The 18520-nt window shown below is 45.8% G+C and overlaps 1 protein-coding gene across 1 annotated transcript in view; it reads right to left on the bottom strand.

The window, feature by feature from the left end:
• MDGA2 (MAM domain containing glycosylphosphatidylinositol anchor 2) overlaps nt 1–18520 on the bottom strand; it is a 217951-nt gene that overhangs the window by 114945 nt on the left and 84486 nt on the right. Inside the window, exons 3-4 of the mRNA XM_054635413.2 lie at nt 13777–13951; nt 1904–2100 (exon numbers count right to left, since the gene is read on the bottom strand). Coding sequence (XP_054491388.2) covers nt 1904–2100; nt 13777–13951 — 372 coding nt within the window. The remainder of the gene's footprint in view (nt 1–1903; nt 2101–13776; nt 13952–18520) is intronic.

Genomic DNA, 18520 nt, shown 5'->3' with positions numbered 1-18520 from the left:
CTCCCTGTCTGCATCCCCACCATGAAATGAACTAATTAAGCAGAAGATGTTGATGAGTCTTGAACCTTTAATTACATCTTTTCCTCTCATAAACACAGAGCAGATCTTGCCTGCATGGATCCAGGCCACGCTAATTCCGGCTGCCCTCCAATAACTGAAGAAAGGTTATGGATAAGATTGGAATATCACCAGGACAATCTGATTTATTCATTAATTAAACCCACACCGAGATTTTAGGAAGGATGATCTTCATAACCTAAAAAAAAGAACCTAATTTCATGTGACACATTTTAGTAGATGAATCCTTAGATTTTAGGGAAGGCAATCCTCAGCGTTTCCATAATGAAATATAAAATATAAAAAAAAATCCACTTTCCCTTTTTAATTAAAACATTTCAAAACTCCAGTTTACACTCGAGTCCAAGCAAAGCCCCAGATTTGCTCAACTGAGTCCGTTCATGTTAAATTAAAAATAATCTCATTACATTTAGGACACCAAAAACTCGGCTCTGTGATTTAATTCCCATCTCTGCAAGGTTCCGGGCTCCACATTTCTCCGGAAAACACGGAGCTGTTGGAGCAATATAAAGCTGTCAAGTACAATAAAAAGCCACAAATGAAGGTGCTCTCAAATCATTAACTGAAAATTATTTATGAAAGTCGCAGTTGCTTTCTGCTCTGAACACCAAATTACCAAGCAGTTTTCACCTCTGTCTTTCCTTGTTATTCCTTCAGATTTTCCAAACCAATTTTTCCCCTCTTTTTTTTCCCTTTTCTTTTTATTTTTTTTTTTTCTTCAAACACCATCCCACACTTTTGGCCACAGACAATGGGATTTGCCACCTTTTTTCATCCTGCCTCAGTGCAAATGTGTACATGATAAATTAATCTCAGCTTATCTGACAGAGCCAGGATTCCTTCAGGGCTGGGAATGGGAACAGGAACTCTTTGGAAAAGGTTTTATTTCCTTTTTTGACACCTCATTTTTAAGGGGAGGAATTGTTAAATGAAACCTCATATTTAAAGAAAAAAGAGGCAGAAAAAAAGGAGTAGAAAAACCATCAGGGGGAGCTCCCACAGAGTCAGAAATCATGGAATTTTTAAGGCTGGAGAAGCCCTCCAAGATCATTAACTCCAACCATCAACCACCACTATGTTCTCCATGAATCCATGTCCTCAAGTGCCACATCCACACTTGGGTTTTGAGCACTTCCAGGGATGGAGACTCCACCCCTCTTCTGTACCTCTTCCATAAAGAAATTTTCCCTAAAATTTAATCCACATGAAGAGATTTTTAAGGCTGTAATTTAGGCTGAGCATGGAATCACTGAGTTGGATCAGGAAGGATGAGGAAATGGGAATCAAAAGTCTGGGCTTGCAGGATCCAATACAAATCACTTTAAAAGGCCTCCTGTAGATATCACTCCCCCATCATTTAATAATTCATATTTTTACAAAAATCTCCATTTTCCAGGGATGGAGACTCCATCCCTCCTCTGGGCAGCCTCTACCTCTTCCATAAAGAAATTTTTCCTAAAATTTAATCCACATGAAGAGATTTTTAAGGCTGTAATTTAGGCTGAGCGTGGAATCACTGAGTTGGATCAGGAAGGATGAGGAAATAGGAATCAAATCAAAAGTCTGGGCTTGCAGGATCCAATACAAATCACTTTAAAAGGCCTCCTGTAGATATCACTCCCTCATCATTTAATAATTCATATTTTTTACAAAAAATCTAAATATATTTTATACCAGTAAACCTATTAACAACACCCAGGAGTGTTTGGGTGGGGCATCATCACCTGGAGGCCATTCCCAATCCCCACCCCACAAACCCAGCGGGCAGATCCCATCACAAAGCCTCAAGATGGGAAAAAAAAAATCCCCCGTTTTTCAGTCCTACCTGGGTAAAGAAGGGCTCGTAGATCTCCACTCCCTTGTCGGAGCCCTGCAGCAGCACCTCCTGGCCGCGGCGCCAGCTGTAGCGCACGGGCGGGTTGGAGTTGGCCACGCACCTGAGGAACACGGTCTTCTCATAATAAAACTGCTCCTTGGCTTCCCCGATGCTCTGGTGGACCGTGACTATGGGATCATCCAAATCTGGGGGAAAAAACAAAAGCCGGGGAAAACCAAGTTTAAGCCAGGCTTTAGTCGACCCGACGACAGCGCGGCGCCGGGAGTTTCCCGCGACGCCTCATAACTAGTCATGGGTAAAACAGAGACAAAACAGCTTGAAAAGCCCCAGATTTCAGGAATTTTGCAGCAAAAGTCAGGTTTAGGATTTATTTCCTTCTCCCCAACTGGATCTCCTTCAAAACTCACATTTTTAGGCAGTGCAACACAGCCAATCTCATGCAAATGTCAATCATATTTCTATTATAGTGCGATGATTACCGCGGTTTCGTCTGGTTCGCAGCTTTACTCCTTGTTTCTTCTAACTCTTTTCCACAAAATTATAAAGCTTTGGCAATAAATAGACAGCCTGATTTGCATCCAAATGGCAGGATCCAGGAGTCCATGGATCATGTGCACGCAGCTGTTTGCTTTTAAAGCTGCAATTTAAGGCAGCAATTTAATGCAGATTCCCTGCTTTTAGTTACAGGCATTTAACTTCCAGCAGGTAAATTCATCCCGGGCTTTGGAACACATTTCTCTTGATTAAAATACAGATATCGGATAATTACTCCCACTGCAGCAGCTCCAAGAAAATGAGATGCCCACAACGAGGAATTGCTTCCACAAGGAATAAAAACACAATAGCCCTTGGAATATGAGGATACCAAAGTAATTAATTTGGGCTTTATCCCACCAGGAAAAAAAAAAAAAAATATTCCTGGTCTGGGGGTTTTTCTGAGCTTTGTCTGGAGGGATAATTTTATTGGGGAAGGAAAGAAATGGAACAAAGAAAAACAAGGAAAGCAAGGGATGTTTTTCCTAAGTACTGGTTAAAAACACACAACTTCCAAATGACGACTCTCACAGCCAGGAATTCCTTCCCAATATCCCATCAATCCTGGATCTCTGGCAGTGAGAAGTTATTCCCCCTTCTCCTGTCCTTCCATCCCTGGAAACCAACAATTGTAGGGGGAAGAACCTTGAAGTCCATCCCTGACATAGCAGGGACACTTCCACTGTCCCAGGCTGCTCCCAGCCCGGTGTCCAACCTGGGGATCCAGGGGCAGCCACAGCTGCTCTGGCAATCCCAGCCCAGCCAGGAATTCCCAATTCCCAATCTCCCACCCATCCCTGCCCTCTGGCACTGGCAGCCATTCCCTGGCTCCTGTCCCTCCATCCCTTGTCCCTCTCCAGCTCTCCTGGAGCCCCTTCAAGAGCCCTCAGCTCTCCCTGGAGCCTTCTCCTCTCCAGGGGAACATTCCCAGCTCTCCCAGCCTGGCTCCAGAGGGGCTCCAGCCCTCAGAGCATTCCTGTGATCTCCTCTCCAACAATTCCATGGGATTTTTTGTGCTGGAATCCTGGACTCAGCATTCCAGGAACACAACGTTCCATGCGCAGCTCAGCCTTGGCTGCAGCCATTCCAGAACCTTCTTAGCACTGCTTGCTCCTTAAAATTCCTTAAAACCCTTTGGGTAGGGGTTAATTATTCCTTTGTCCACAAATTTAACCCTATTTTTGCAAAGTCTGGTGTGAGTAACTATCAAAATGTTGGTTCATCAGGTTTATTTGAGGTCAAATTTCAGTGAAACGGAGAACAAAGTTCTCAAATCTTCAAGTGACCAAAAGGAACCAGTCAAAGGCACCCTCAAATCCCTCTGTAAAGGTGGAGAATCCTGGAATTGTTGAGGTTGGAAAAGCCCCCTGAGATCACCAAATCCAACCATCAACTGCCACCATATTCACCACTAAACCGTGTCCTCATGAGCCACTTTCATAATTGGTGGAACATTTCCAGTGGTGCTAACTCCGTCCCTTCCCTGAGCAGCCTCTTCCAGAGCTTGACAATCCATGGAATTCTTAAGGAAGAACTTTGTTAATAAATTAAGTAGATTAGAACACATGAAAATTCCATGTTGAAAAGCAATTTCAAGAAAAAAAGGCCAAGCCTGAAGACTAAAAATTCATCTTAGGACTAAAAATTCATCTTGAGCTGCCCCATTTCTATTTGCATAAGAAGACTGAAGCTGGAGAGTCTCTTGATTAATTGGAAAGAAAAACTCTTCCAAAATTCCCGACAATTCCAGCAATAACATCTCATAATGGGGCATGGGTTTTAAATAAATGTTACCTTCGTCCCCTCTTCCAAAACATTCAGTTTAAGATCACAGAAGAAAATTATGGATCTGCTGCTCCAAATTAGGATGGCATTTCCAAATGAGACTTCAGTTTTGTTCAAAAGGTTATTTGAAATCACGGTAGTGCTTGAAAAGGGTTGAGAGTGCTCAGAAATTCTGTTTTCTCCTCATGAGGTTGAAAGTAAAAAGGAGAAAATTAAACTTGCTGCAATTTTTAGGGTCAAACTCCTGAGTTTTGACGGAGAACAGAACGTCTCCCACATTGACTTACAGGTTATCCCTACTAAAGCACATCCCTGGATGGCAAACAAGGAGCCATGAGCTCCATCACCAAGCCCAGGGATGCTCTTCCAATCTCTGACCCTCGGATGAAGGTGAATCCTTGGATAAAAGACCTGAGGGGTCCAAATCTGGGCTCAGCTTCATTTTCATGGAGTTACTCAAGACAAGGCACAGGAAATCCCTTAAAATCTGGAACCAGGACTGAAACCCTGTCCATCCCTGGCTGCAAGAGCAGCAGAGCTGTATCCAGGGGAAAATTCCTTCTTGTCCAACCCATCCCTGCGAGACAAATTCCTGAGTGCCCTGTCCAGCTCCAGACATGGATAAACTGGAACAATGCAGGGAAGGCCACCAAGGTGACTGGAGGCCATCCAGATCCTGAGGGAGCTGGGTTTGGCCAACCTGGAGGTGGTTGGATGAAGGGGAAAATCCAATTTCTGCCTTCAAAAGCCAACCAGAGACTCCTGGGGAAGACGAAGACAAAGGAGAAGCTGGGATGAAGAGCAGATGGAATTTCTGTCCTCAGCTTGCCACCAGAAAGTTCTAGGGAAGGTGAAAAGCTCTTCTTGGAGGTGCAGAGGAAAGGACCATGAGGTTCAGGCCGCACCAAGAGAAATTTCTCCTGGGCATAAGGAAAACAAATTCCCTGTGCAATCAGCCAAGTGTCCAGAGGGGCCATGGGATACTTGGAGACATCCAAAGCTTGGCTGGACAGAGTCCTGAGGAATCTGACCTTGAAGGTGGCCCTGGTTTGAGCAGGGGCTTGGAACAAGAGGTCATTTTAGATAAATGATTCCAAATCACTCCATGATTCCAGGAGCTGTGATGTCATCACCTGCTTGTCCAATCTGCTCTCTTGAAACAGGTCCATGCTGGATCCTGGAAACAGGGAATGGTTTGGGTTGGAAGGGACCTTAAATCCCATCCCATTCCAGACCCTTCCCTGGGCAGGGACACCTTCCAGTATCCCAGGTGCTCCAAACCCCAGTGTCCAACCTGGCCTGGGACACTTCCAGGGATCCAGGGGCAGCCACAGCTTCTCTGAGAATCCCATCCCAGCCCCTCCCCACTCTCCCAGCCAGGAATTCCCAATTCCCAATCTCCCACCCATCCCTGCCCTCTGGCACTGGCAGCCATTCCCTGGCTCCTGTCCCTCCATCCCTTGTCCCCAGTCCCTCTCCAGCTAATCCCTTCCAAGCAAGCACTGAACTATGGCAAGGGATGGGCTTTGACAGGAATATCGGGAAAGCTCCAAGAAATCCAAGCTGGGAATGGAACTGCAGCAAAGCCTCTGCCAAAGCATTTCATAATGGTCAATTAATGGAAAATTCCCACTGCAGAACCTGACGGAATTTTTTTTTTTCCAACGGCAGTGCTGGAAAGATCCCGACAGCTGCAGCAAAGCCAAAGCAGACGCACTACCAGGAGAGTGAAGTATGCTCCCAATTTTTGGGAGATTTCCCTGAACATTCCCAATGTTGGGAATGTGTGACTGGGTGGTTACATAAGGCTGGGCTTTGCTCAGGCCACGTGAGGGCTGGAAAAGAGAAAAAGCAGGAAAAATATGGTGTTGGGACAAAGGATTCTGCAGAGATATTGCAGGGAAACCCCAGAATTCCCTGCCTTTAGCCAGGTAGTTTAAAGCCACCTGATCCTGGTGCTCATGGAAGTTCTCCAGAATTCCAGCTTCAATTCTGATTGAATTGGGACTAATTGATATTCAATTTTCTAAACAGAATTAAAAACCCCTCTTTTTAAAGCTGGGAGTGGCTGGGGGTGGTGGTTCTTTCCCAGCATCATGGGAATATCCAGGGGCTTGGAAGGCTGGGAGGGAAGGGAAAGGCTTGGAATGGTCACCCAGAGAAGCCCCTGGATCCCTGGAAGTGCCCAAGGCCAGGCTGGATGAGACTTGGAGCAGCCTGGGACAGTGGGAGGTGTCCCTGCCATGGCAGGGGTGGGATGGGATGGGATTTAAGGTCCCTTCCATCCCAAACCATTCCAGACACAACAATTTCAAATACCACACAAAAACAAACCTATAAAGATTTAACATTGGGAAGCTCAACAAGAAGAATCTCTTCACTGTTTTACAAGAAAAGGAAAAAATATCCCAAAATTTTCCATTTGGGTTGATGAAATTACGAGGAGTCACCATTTTAACCAATCTTTAAATCAAGCTGAAATCATGGGTGCTGCTACGCGGTTAAAGTCTCTTAATCAACCCGAAAATAATTAGGGAAAGATGTTTCCCACAGAGGTTTTTGCCACCATCAGGTTCAATTTCTCAGTCTTTAAACTCTGAATTGAACCAAGCACTCCCCAAAACCCAGATGGGCCAGGCACGGTAAACACCGGATTGGAAGAATTCCCCTCACACTTCCCTGAGCTCTTGAACAAATGGAAAACTCAACCTAAGCTGATCAAAACGGGGCTAATCCAAACTCCCTGGGAATTGCATCATCGTGCTGGAGTGGAGGTGCACAGAAGTGTGGCAGGCGCTGCTCCAATCCTCCTTGCGCAGAATTCCAAAGGCATGGAGCTGCCTGGGAAAGGGAAACAGGGATCGCGATCCCCTCCTGACCCGAGCTCCGGGAGAGTCACAAAGAGGAACAGCTTGGCAGGATCCGGGCTGGATTTGCTGGATCATCTCCTCCCAGCTGCTGGGCCTGCAGTTTGCTGATTTCATTTGTTAATTAGCTGCCTTTGTCTTCAGCTGTTTGGAGCAGGCGGGATAAGAATAAAACACATCTGGGGAAGGGATGGGAACGGCTTCATCCCGGCGGGCAGAGCGGAGACAGCGGTGACGCATCGCTGAGCTGGAGCTATTCAGCTCCTGAGTTATCCCCAAATGTGAAAGTCCTGCTGTTCCCATGTTATTTTTCCTCTGGGAGTTATTCAGCTCCTGAGGTATCCTGAAATGTGGAAGTCCCCTGTTTTCCAAGCTGCTTTCCCTCCTTGACCCAGCACAAGCTTTCAACCATGGAATAACTGAGGTTGGAAAAGAATTTAGGATCATCGAGTCCCAGCTGTGCCCAATGCCCATCTTGTCCCCAGCCCAGAGCTTTGACTGCCAGGGCCACCACTGCCCCATGTCCCCAGGTGCCACATCCACAGGGATTTGAATCCCTCCAGGCATGGGGACTCCACCCTGTACCTGTGCCAGGGCTGGGGAACCCTTTGAGGGAAGAAATTTCCCCAAATATCCAATCTAAACCTCACAGAATCCCTGGGGCTGGAAAAGAGCTCCAAGATCAGAGTCCCAGCTGTGCCCAATGCCCACCCTGTCCCCAGCCCAGAGCTCTCAGTGCCACCTCCAGGGGACACCTGCAGGGATGGGCACTGCAACCCTCCCTGGGCAGTGCCTGAGCCCCCTTTCCATGGGGAAATTCCTGCTGTGCCCACCCTGAGCTGCCCTGGCCCAGCCTGAGGCCGTTCCCTCTGCTCCTGTCCCTGTTCCCCCCGGCTGTGCCCTCCTGGCAGGAGCTGTGCAGAGCCACAAGGGCCCCCTGAGCCTCCTTTGCTCCAGGCTGAGCCCCTGCCCGGCTCCCTCAGGGATTCTGCAGCCCCTGCCCAGCTCCCTCAGGGATTCTGCAGCCCCTGCCCAGCTCCCTCAGGGATTCTGCAGCCCCTGCCCAGCTCCCTCAGGGATTCTGCAGCCCCTGCCCAGCTCCCTCAGATGCTCCTCAAAAGGATTATTCTCAATAATTCACTGAGTTCCAGAAGGGTTTGGGTTAGAAGGAAGGAGCTTAAAGCCCATCCAGTGCCACCCCTGCCATGGGCAGGGACACCTTCTGCTATGCCGGGGTGCTCCAAACTCCATCCAGCCTGGCCTGGAACACTTCCAGGGATGAAGCAGTCACAGCTTCTCCATCAAGGCAGCTTTGAAATGCTTTGTGTGGGATATAAACCTCTAAAATCCAATTAATTTCTCTAATTCTTGCATCCTACAGAAAGGAAAACGAGCTCTCCCGCTCTCCACCCCTTCACGTGTCCGGTGTGGACACACAACAGCTCTAACCAAGCTGGAAGGACGGGAATCAAGTTATTCCCAGCTCCATGTGAGCTATTTCCCCCTCTCCAAGCCTTTCAAAGAGATTTATTCTGCATCTGCAGTGCTGCATGTGCAGAACAGCCCCGGCACGGAGAGCAAGCAGCATTTCCAGCTGCTGGAGGGAAGCAAATGTTCCCTCCTTGTTCCCACCATGGAGAGCGTGACCCTGGGAGCCCCCTGAGGAGCTGCCATCGATTTCCAATGGAATTTCAGGAGGATCAGAGCCCTGCCAGGAGGCTGTTAACACACTCCAACACATAAAGGACAAAGCAAATGACTTCAGTGTCAACAAGCCCCACACAGCTCCAGCCTGTGATGCTTTCCTGAGGGTTCAGGCTACAACAGAATTCCAAAAGGAAAAATATAATGAGCTCTCAGGGATGGGATTTTATGGAGAAGATGTTTTCTCCCCTCTTTTAATGAGGTTATAAGTACACCTGGTTGGAAATAGGAGCATGTCCCGGGGACATCAGGGGGAGGGCACAGGTGGGGCAGCACTCCAGGAGGGTTTTCCTGCTCCAAGGACACCAAACAGAGCCAATTCCCATCATTTCTGAGGCTGGATTAGCACTGGAATCACCAGGGAGCAGGCAGGGTTTTAGCACCAACAGGACAAACAACATCCACAGTGATGCTCAACTTCCATAGGGATGGGAGGAGCCCTGAGGAGAAGGATTGGAAGTCTTGGGGGATTGGAGGCTGGACATGACCTGGAATTGTGTCCTGGGCTGATCCCTCAGTGGGAAATTCTGCCCCTCTGCCCCAAGACCCAGAGGAACCCATGGGGCTGCTCCAGGGCTGGAGCCCCTCTGGAGCCAGGCCGGGAGAGCTGGGAATGCTCCCCTGGAGAGGAGAAGGCTCCAGGGAGAGCTCAGAGCCCCTGGCAGGGCCTGAAGGGGCTCCAGGAGAGCTGGAGATGGACTGGGGACAAGGCATGGAGGGACAGGAGCCAGGGAATGGCTCCCAGTGCCAGAGGGCAGGGATGGGTGGGAGATTGGGAATTGGGAATTCCTGGCTGGGCTGGGATTGCCAGAGCAGCTGTGGCTGCCCCTGGATCCCTGGCAGTGCCCAAGGCCAGGTTGGACATTGGGAATTGGAGCAACCTGGGACAGTGGGAGGTGTCCCTGCCATGGCAGGGGTGGCACTGGCTGGGATTTAAGTCCCATTCCAACCCAAATTATTCCATGGTTTTTTGGGCATATGCACAGATGGAAAAGGATCAGTGGATTTTCCCTATCAATGGATTCTCCCAATCACCAGGAGCCCGGAGCTCACACAGAACGAGGCACATCCATGAATTCCCAGCAGAGGTTCCAGCACCAGGGAATGGCCTGAAACTGCCCCAGGCTTGGCCTGAAACATTGGAAAAGTCTGGAATATTGGGAATTTCTGGGATCACTGTGCAGGAAGGATTTCATTTACTCCCACGCTCAGAATCAGTGACTGGAGTACAGGATCATAACCCGGTCTTGTGTTTTTAACATTAAATAATGACAAGGCAACAAAAATGAATCAATTAAAGGGCAAGGAAAAAGAATTAATTAAAGGGCAAAGAAAAGTCCAACAGGAACTTTTCCACACTGGAAAATTAACTCAGGATCTGAGTTTGCTGGACAAGATGTAACAACAACAAAACATTGAATTTCTCCAAAAAGAATATTTAATAATTATACTTTTGAATAAAATTAAAAAAAAATTAAAACAAAATTTAAAAAATAAGTTTAAATTTATTTAAAAGTAAGTTTAAAATAAAAATAAATCATATTTTAAATTAATAATAAATAATTTAAATTATATTTATAATATATAGAATATTATTGGCTGCAAGCACCTCATGAGGGAAATCAGCACAGAAGAGCTCTTTTGGCTCCAGGGAATATAAATATAAGAAATAAAAATAGCTGGAAATGGAAGGAAACCCAATTCAGTTTGGGGAAGAACCAGACTGATTTTTTTTTTTTTTAGAAAATGAAGCAGCTGAACAGAAAAACTTGGGCAGAGAGAGGATTCCTCAAAGCTCCATGATCAGATGGTTTTTAGGGAAAAAAAAAAAAAAAGTCATTAAATTGATTTTTAATAGAGCAGCAAAGGAAAAAATCGACCCTAAAAAGCAGTCAGAGCTGTGAGATAAAAGAGATCAAACTAAACCTGTGGTGTGGTCAATTCCAAGATGAAATTCCGTGGAAAAATGCAATCAGAGCTGATTAAAAAATTCCAGGTGATTATCATTAAATCAAGCACACTCAAATCAAGGCGTGGAGTCACTGAAAGCATTTTTAATCCCACTTCCCTCAGGCTGTTCCAGAGTTCACTCTGGATCCCCACCGTGCTGGAAAATCCAGCTGGACCAGGAGCACCCACCAGGAAAATGTGGAATAAACAAGATTGAACCCCTCTCTGACACTGCAGGGACTGAGGGTTTTTAACAGTTACTCTGAGTTATTCATTCCCCCTGTACCTGCATCATTTTTCCACAAACAAAGCAGGAAAAATGGATTTCCCAAGCCAGGAAAAGCAGGCGTTGATGCCAAAGGCCACCTGACGTGCTCGCCGTGGAATAATTGTTACAAATTGGGAGTATTAACATCTTAAGTCAGTAATTATTGGTTTCATAATCCCAAACCTAATTAATGCTCGTTCCTCCACTTCTTAAATGACAGAAACTTAATTTTGTGGAATTAATGAACAACAAACTGGGTTAGGAAAGTCTGGTTTTAGAGCACATCCATCTCTACTTAGAGAAATTTTTCCAGAGGCTCCTTAAAAGGTTTAAATAAATCCCTGTTAAAAGGGAAATTCGGAATTAATTGAGTGTAAATAACGAGGAGGGGCTCCTGGAGAGACCCCACTGCTCTCTCCCTGCCTTATTCTGGATTTCAAACGGTCTAAAAGGAGTATAAACATACTTGAATAGAGAAAAAAAGAAACAGTTGATTATTTCTTCATTTATAATAAACAAGGGAGTGCAGAGCGGGTGGTGGAGATGATCCAAGGGTTCGAGCACTTGTGCTTTGAGGAAAGCTTGGGAGAATTGGGATTGTTTACATGGAAAAGGCTCCAGGGAGAGCTCAGAGCCCCTGGCAGGGCCTGAAGGGGCTCCAGGAGAGCTGGAAAGGGACTGGGGACAAGGCATGGAGGGACAGGAGCCAGGGAATGGCTGCCAGTGCCAGAGGGCAGGGATGGGTGGGAGATTGGGAATTGGGAATTCCTGGCTGGGCTGGGATTGCCAGAGCAGCTGGGGCTGCCCCTGGATCCCTGGCAGTGCCCAAGGCCAGGCTGGACACTGGGACACCCTGGGACAGTGGGAGGTGTCCCTGCCATGGAAGGGTCTGGAATGAGATGGGATTTAAGGTCCCTTCTGACCCAAACCATTTTGGGATTCTGTGAGTGAACCCAAAACAAATTTCACAATCCAGAGTCCAGAGGAGGCTCCAGGATGATCCAAGGGATGGAGCAGCTCTGCTGGCAGAGCTGGGAACATTCACCTGGAGAGGAGAAGGCTCCAGGGAGACCCCAGAGCCCCTGGCAGGGCCTAAAGCAATCCCAATCCTTTGTATTCCTCACCACATTCCCAATCTTTCCTGTTTTTTTCCTGCAACCCAATCCTTCACATTTTCACTGAAATTTGAGTATTTCTTATTTTTCCCTGCAATCCAAATCCTTCACACTTTTCCCTGCATTCTCAATCATTCACATTTTTCCCTGCAATCCACATCCTTCAGACTTTTCACTGCAATCCACATCCTTTACATTTTCACTCCGACCCCAACCCTTCACATTCTTCACCACAATCCAAATATTTCATATTTTTCCCCACAATCCAAATCCTTTACGTTCTTCACCAGAATCCAAATCCTTCACATTTTCTCCTGCAATTCCAATCCTTTGTGTTTCTCATTGCAATCCCAACCTTTCCTATTTTTCACTGCAATCCCAATCCTTCACATTTTTCATTGAAATCCAAATATTTCTTATTTTTCACCACAATCCCCATCCATCATACTTTTCCTTCATTCCCAATCCTTCATATTTTTCCTTGCAGTCTACATCCTTCAGATTTTTCACTGAAATCCAAATCCTTCATATTTTGTACCACTGTCCCAGTCCTTCACACCCCTCACCACAATCCTAATCCTTCATATTTTTGCCATAATCCTAACTCTTCACATTTTTCACTGAAATCCAAATCCTTCGTATTTTTCACTCCAATCCAATTCCTTCACATTTTTCCCTGCAATCCCAACCCTTCACATTTTTCACTCCAATCCCAATCTTTCATATTTTTCACTACAATCCTAATCCTTCACAATTCCCTTGCAATCCAAATCCTTCACATTTTTCACCACTATCCCAATCCTTCACATTTTTCACTGCGATCCCGACCTTCATATTTTCACTCCAATCCAAATCCTTCACATTTTTTTCCTGTAATCCTAATCCCTCACAGTTTTCCCTGCCTTCACATCCCTCACCACAATCCAAATCATCCACATTTTTCCCTGCAATCCCAACCCTTCACATTTTTCACTCCAATCCCAATCCTTCACATCCTTCACCACAATCCCAATCTTTCATATTTTTTACTCCAATACCAATCCTTCATGTTTCCCTTGCAATCCAAATCCTTCACATTTTTTTCCTGCCATCCCAATCATCCACATTTTTCCCTGCAATCCCAACTCTTCACATGCCTCACCACAATCCCAATTATCCACATTTTTCCCTGCAATCCCAACCCTTCATATTTTTCATTCCAATCCCAATCCCTCACATTTCCCTTGCAATCCAAATCCATCACATTTTTCCCTACAATCCCAATCCTTCACATCCTTCACCACAATCCCAATCCATCACATTTTTCACCCAATCCCAATCCTTCACCTTTCCCTTGCAATCCAAATCCATCACATTTTTCACCACAATCCAAATCCTTCACATTTTTTCCTGTAATCCCAGTCCTTCACACTTTTCCCTGCAATTCCAGTCCTTCACATCCCTCACCACAATCCAAATCCCTCACATTTTTCCCTGCAATCCCAACCCTTCACACTTTTCCAACTGTAAAAACTCCGCGAATCCGTGGCATCCGCCATTAAAATCGGGATTCCCGAGGAGCTGAACGTTTCTTGGGAACAACAGATATTTTAAGGCATTTCTAAAGGAGCAAAGGCAGAATTCCAAGGATTTACTCACAGTACACGTCCACTCGGATGGATTTGATGGCCGGGGAGCCCAGGCCGTTCTCAGCCTTGCAGTAGTAGCGGCCTCCCTGGTGTCTCTGGATGTTGGAAATCCTCAGGGTTTCGTTGAAGACACTGGAATCTTGGAATCTGTCAGAGGCACTTCCTGCTGTTTTGGTCCACCTGATCTGAGCAAGCACCAAAAACCAGGATTACCTTTAGGTCTGGAAAATGGGCGCAGTCTAAAACTCAGCACCGAAATCCAGGATTACTTCAGGTCTGGAAAATGGGCACAGTCTGGAACTCAGCACCAAAATCCAGGATTACTTTTAGGTCTGGAAAATGGGCACAGTCTGAAACTTGACACTGAAATACAGGATTACTTTAGGTCTGGAAAATAGGCACAGTCTAAAACTCGGCACCAAAACCTGTGATAACTTTAGGTCTGGAAAATGGGCAGAGTCTGAAACTCGGCACCAAAATCCAGGATTATTTTAGTTCTGGAAAATGGGCAGAGTCTGAAACAGGGCACCAAAATCCAGGATTACCCTTAAGCCTGGAAAGTGGGTACAGCCTAAACCTCAACACCAAAACCCAGGATAACTTTAGGTCTGGAAGATGGGCACAGTCTAAAACTCAGCATCAAACCACAAGATTTGTGTGGGTGGCACGGGGATTTCACCTTGGGTGACTCAGGGAAATTCCCAAGAAATTCAATGGAACAAACATTTCATCCAGGAGTCCCTGAGGAGCTGCATTTCATGTGATCATGGAATGGTTTGGGTTGGGGGAGTTTAAGGATCCTGTTCCAGGCCCTGTCACGGCAGGGACACCTCCCACTATCCCAGGTTGCTCCAGGCCTTGAACATTCCCAGGGATTTCTGATCCATGGGATTTGAGGCTGCCTGTGCTGGGTCTGGGAGGAGAAATTAATTCATATTTCCTTTTTTTTTTGTAATCACAGAATCATGGAATAGTTTGGGTGGGAAGGGACCTTAAATCCCATCCAATTCCAGCCCAGGGACATCTCCCACCGTGCCAGGGTGTTCCAAGCCCCAGTTCTCCAGAAGAGCTTGAGAGGGATTTGGGACAAGGGATGGAAGGCCAGGACACAGGGAATGGCTTTAAGTTGGAAAAGGGGAGATTTGGGTTGGATATTGGGAAGAAATTCCTGGTTGGGAGGGCGGGAAAGGGCTGGGCTGGGATTGCCAGAGCAGCTGTGGCTGTCCCTGGATCCCTGGCAGTGCCCAAGGCCAGGCTGGACACTGGGGCTTGGAGCAGCCTGGGATGGTGGGAGATGGAATGGGATAGGGGTTGCAATAGGATGGGATTTAAGGCCCCTTCCAACCCAAACCATTCCGGGATTCTGTGATTCCATGATCACAGGGAATGGCCTCCCACTTCCAGAGGATAAATTGCCTTTATGGGCCAACTCACGTCCTTGGGATTGCACATCCCAACACTTCCTTTTTTCCAGGGAAACACAATTTTTTTCCTGACCCAAGGAAAAGCCAGCAGTGGCAGGAGCTGTGAACAGGCAGGACATGAGCATCCAGATTCCGTGCCAAGGATCCCAAGGAAATTGCTCTTTTGTAACACATTGGGAAACAGAGATTTCCTTTTATTTTCCAGAAGAGGAAAGCTTTGGAAAATTACAGGAAAAAATCAGCAGCAAACTCACAAAGTTACAACTCCTACGGAAAAGTTTCAGTGGTTTTTTTTCACTTTATTCTCAAAGATTCCAGAGTAATCCTGAAACTGGAATTTGGGGATCCCTCCAAAAATAAATAAAATCAATTAAATAAAATCAACTTAAAAAATCCATTCCTTCACATTTGAATTCAGATTTTACACATTGGCATCCAAACTCTGGAAAAATCAGGCAGATATCCTAGAGGTCTGAATCCCAAAAATTTGGGATTCAGCTTTGGAATTGCAGAGGAAACTTTACTTACACTTCAAGGCTGAAAGTCCAAATGCTACTGGAGAAAATAAAGGGATTTTAAGGAATTGCAGAATAATTTAAAAGGGTTTTAATGAGTGTATCCCGAGGAAAAAAAATATTTCATTCTTATGTAAATTGGTAAAACTTCAGTTAAAAATGGTTAAAAATAATAAATTGAAAAAATTCCTTTATCCTGCTCAGTTTGATCAGTCTTTTTTTTATGAAAAAGCAGGATTTAGGGAAATACCCACAAATTCTTTCCCAAAAAAATTTGGAATAACATGGCCAATGATTGATTGCAGCAATTAATCTTTGATTAATTTGGATTACTTTGATTCCAATGTTTTTCCTTAGAACTTTCAGATGTTTCCTTGCTTCAAAAAAATTAACACTTTAATCCTGAATAATCCATAAACATTTTTTCTATCAATATCACACTGAAGAATGATGGATTTTCCATCCTGCACAGCTGGAAAATGCCTTTTTCAGCATTAACTGGGAGTTGAGGTCAGGAATTTCACTGAATTTTTCACAGGATTATTTGAACCTTCCGGGTGGGAAACTCTGGACTGGCACCTACTTAAATTATCCCAGGAAGTTGAGGAAATTATCTGAACAGCTCCAAATTTTGGACATTTTTTAAATTCTCCCTGTGTTTTTTATTCAGCAAATTTGATTTTTTTTTTTTAATTCACCTTCATAATAAAGGTTAATAAATAATAAATAATTTAAGGGCAGAAAGAAGCAGACAAAACTCCATTGGAATTCCTTAATTATTCCTTTTCATGCAGGATACTCAGTGCTACAATTCCATGTCACACCCCTGGAACCACAAACACATCCTCATAACTTCAATGCCTGGGAATCCCAAGGAATTCATTAAAGGCAAATAAATACAACACATTTTGTCATTTTCAGCTTCTAAAGCAGCACAAAATCAAGCCCGGGGATGAGAACTCCATAAAATCCAAATCCAGACTCTTATTTCCCTTGTGGACCTGTCTAAATCTATTGGTTTTGGTTTTTTTTCCCAGGGACAGAAGAAGTTGCTGTTGGTGCCATCCAGGCTCAGGAATTGATCAAATCCTCACATTTTAGGGGGAAAAAAAACAGCTGGAATTTAATTAAACCCGCAGGATTTAGGAGCCATTCCACAGGAAAGAGCTGAAAACCACGAAGGATGGGCACTGGGAGAGCTGGAAAGAAGGGAATTGGATCCAAGGATGAGGCAATTCCAGGAATTCTGGGCAGGAGTTACCTCCCAGGAGCCAAAATTGTTCAAAAATGCAGCTCTGCTAGGGAAACAGGATAATTGGGAATGTTCCCCTGGAAAAGGGAAGGATCCAGGGAGAGCTCAGAGCCCCTGGCAGGGCCTGAAGGGGCTCCAGGAGAGCTGGAGAGGGACTGGGGACAAGGGATGGAGGGACAGGAGCCAGGGAATGGCTCCCAGTGCCAGAGGGCAGGGATGGGTGGGAGATTGGGAATTGGGAATTCCTGGCTGGGCTGGAATTGCCAGGGCAGCTGTGGCTGCCCCTGGATCCCTGGCAGTGCCCAAGGCCAGGCTGGACACTGGGGCACCCTGGGACAGTGGGAGGTGTCCCTGCCATGGCAGGGGTGCCTTGGAATAAGATGGTTTTTAACATCCCTTCCAACCCATTCCAGGATTCCATGGAAAGAACTGGGAATGGGGAGGTGATCCCAGTGCTCTCCAGTGCTCCATGTCCCAGCACTGCTCTGAATCCCCAGTGAACTAAAAAATTCATTTTTCTTCCACAAACCAGAAAATAACCAGAGTAGGAATTTCCCATTCCCTCCATCTAAAGCTTCCACAATTCCCTTGGATTGAAATCCAAGGAAAGGGTCCCTCTTTGAGGGGTGAAACCTCAGGAAGATGTGGAACATCAAGCAAAGGTCTGGAGAAAAAACACAGAACTCACTAAAACAACAAAAATTTCCTCAGGAAAGCAAGGGATAAGCTCAGCAATGGCACAGTATCCCGGGAAAAATCAGGGAATAACCATCAACAGATTTAAAACACCCAGGGGGGAGCAGAAATCGATTATGGATCAATTCCCAATGCAAAAGGCAAAGTTAAGGAAGTAATAAAATGGATCAGGATTTACTTTCTGCTTGCTCAGCCCCAAATGTTCATGCAAAACATCTTTGACTCATGATGTGCCACTAAATCAGAGTCAGCACTTCCAAAGGATTTTTCTGGGAATGCTGGAAGTTTCAGGATGGACCCAGGGACTGGAAATCTCCTCTGCAGCACCAGGAGCAGCTCCATTAAACCATTCCCAGGTTTGGGATTTCCACCACCCAACTGCCACCAATGCACCACCCTCACTGTCCAAAGGTGCAAATCCCAATTTTTCCCTAAAAATCACTGAGCATTCCAAGTTTTCCCAGGAATTTGCCTCCCTGGGCAACCTCCGAGGTCCCAGTTTACCCCAAGCTGTTACCCCAGCCCAGAGGTGATGCCTTCACCCACTTTGGGAACGGGACCTTTGGAGGATGGAGAACTTTGGAGCTGCTCCCTCCCACCCCAAGCAGGACTGGGAAAACAGGAGCCTGCAGTTCCCTGTTCCCAGAGGGATTTGTTTCCCTCAAGAGTAAAAAGGCATCAAAATGTGTTTGTGTCATTAAATTCGAACACTGCAGTCTAAACAGAGAGGGGAAAATGCCTAAAACTGATTTTTTTCCACTTCAAATTCACTCCTCAGAGCAGAACCGTGGTTCGAAGTGACAAAGCCGTGGTGAAACCCAGGCAGCTCAAATTGAGAGGTTTTTTTGCCTCTTAAAACAACAATTT

This window comes from Agelaius phoeniceus, chromosome 6 (genome assembly GCF_051311805.1).
Source record: "Agelaius phoeniceus isolate bAgePho1 chromosome 6, bAgePho1.hap1, whole genome shotgun sequence".
NCBI lineage: Eukaryota > Metazoa > Chordata > Aves > Passeriformes > Icteridae > Agelaius > Agelaius phoeniceus.
Note: the sequence above shows the minus strand (reverse complement) of the source record. Positions and strands in the feature narration are given on the sequence as shown.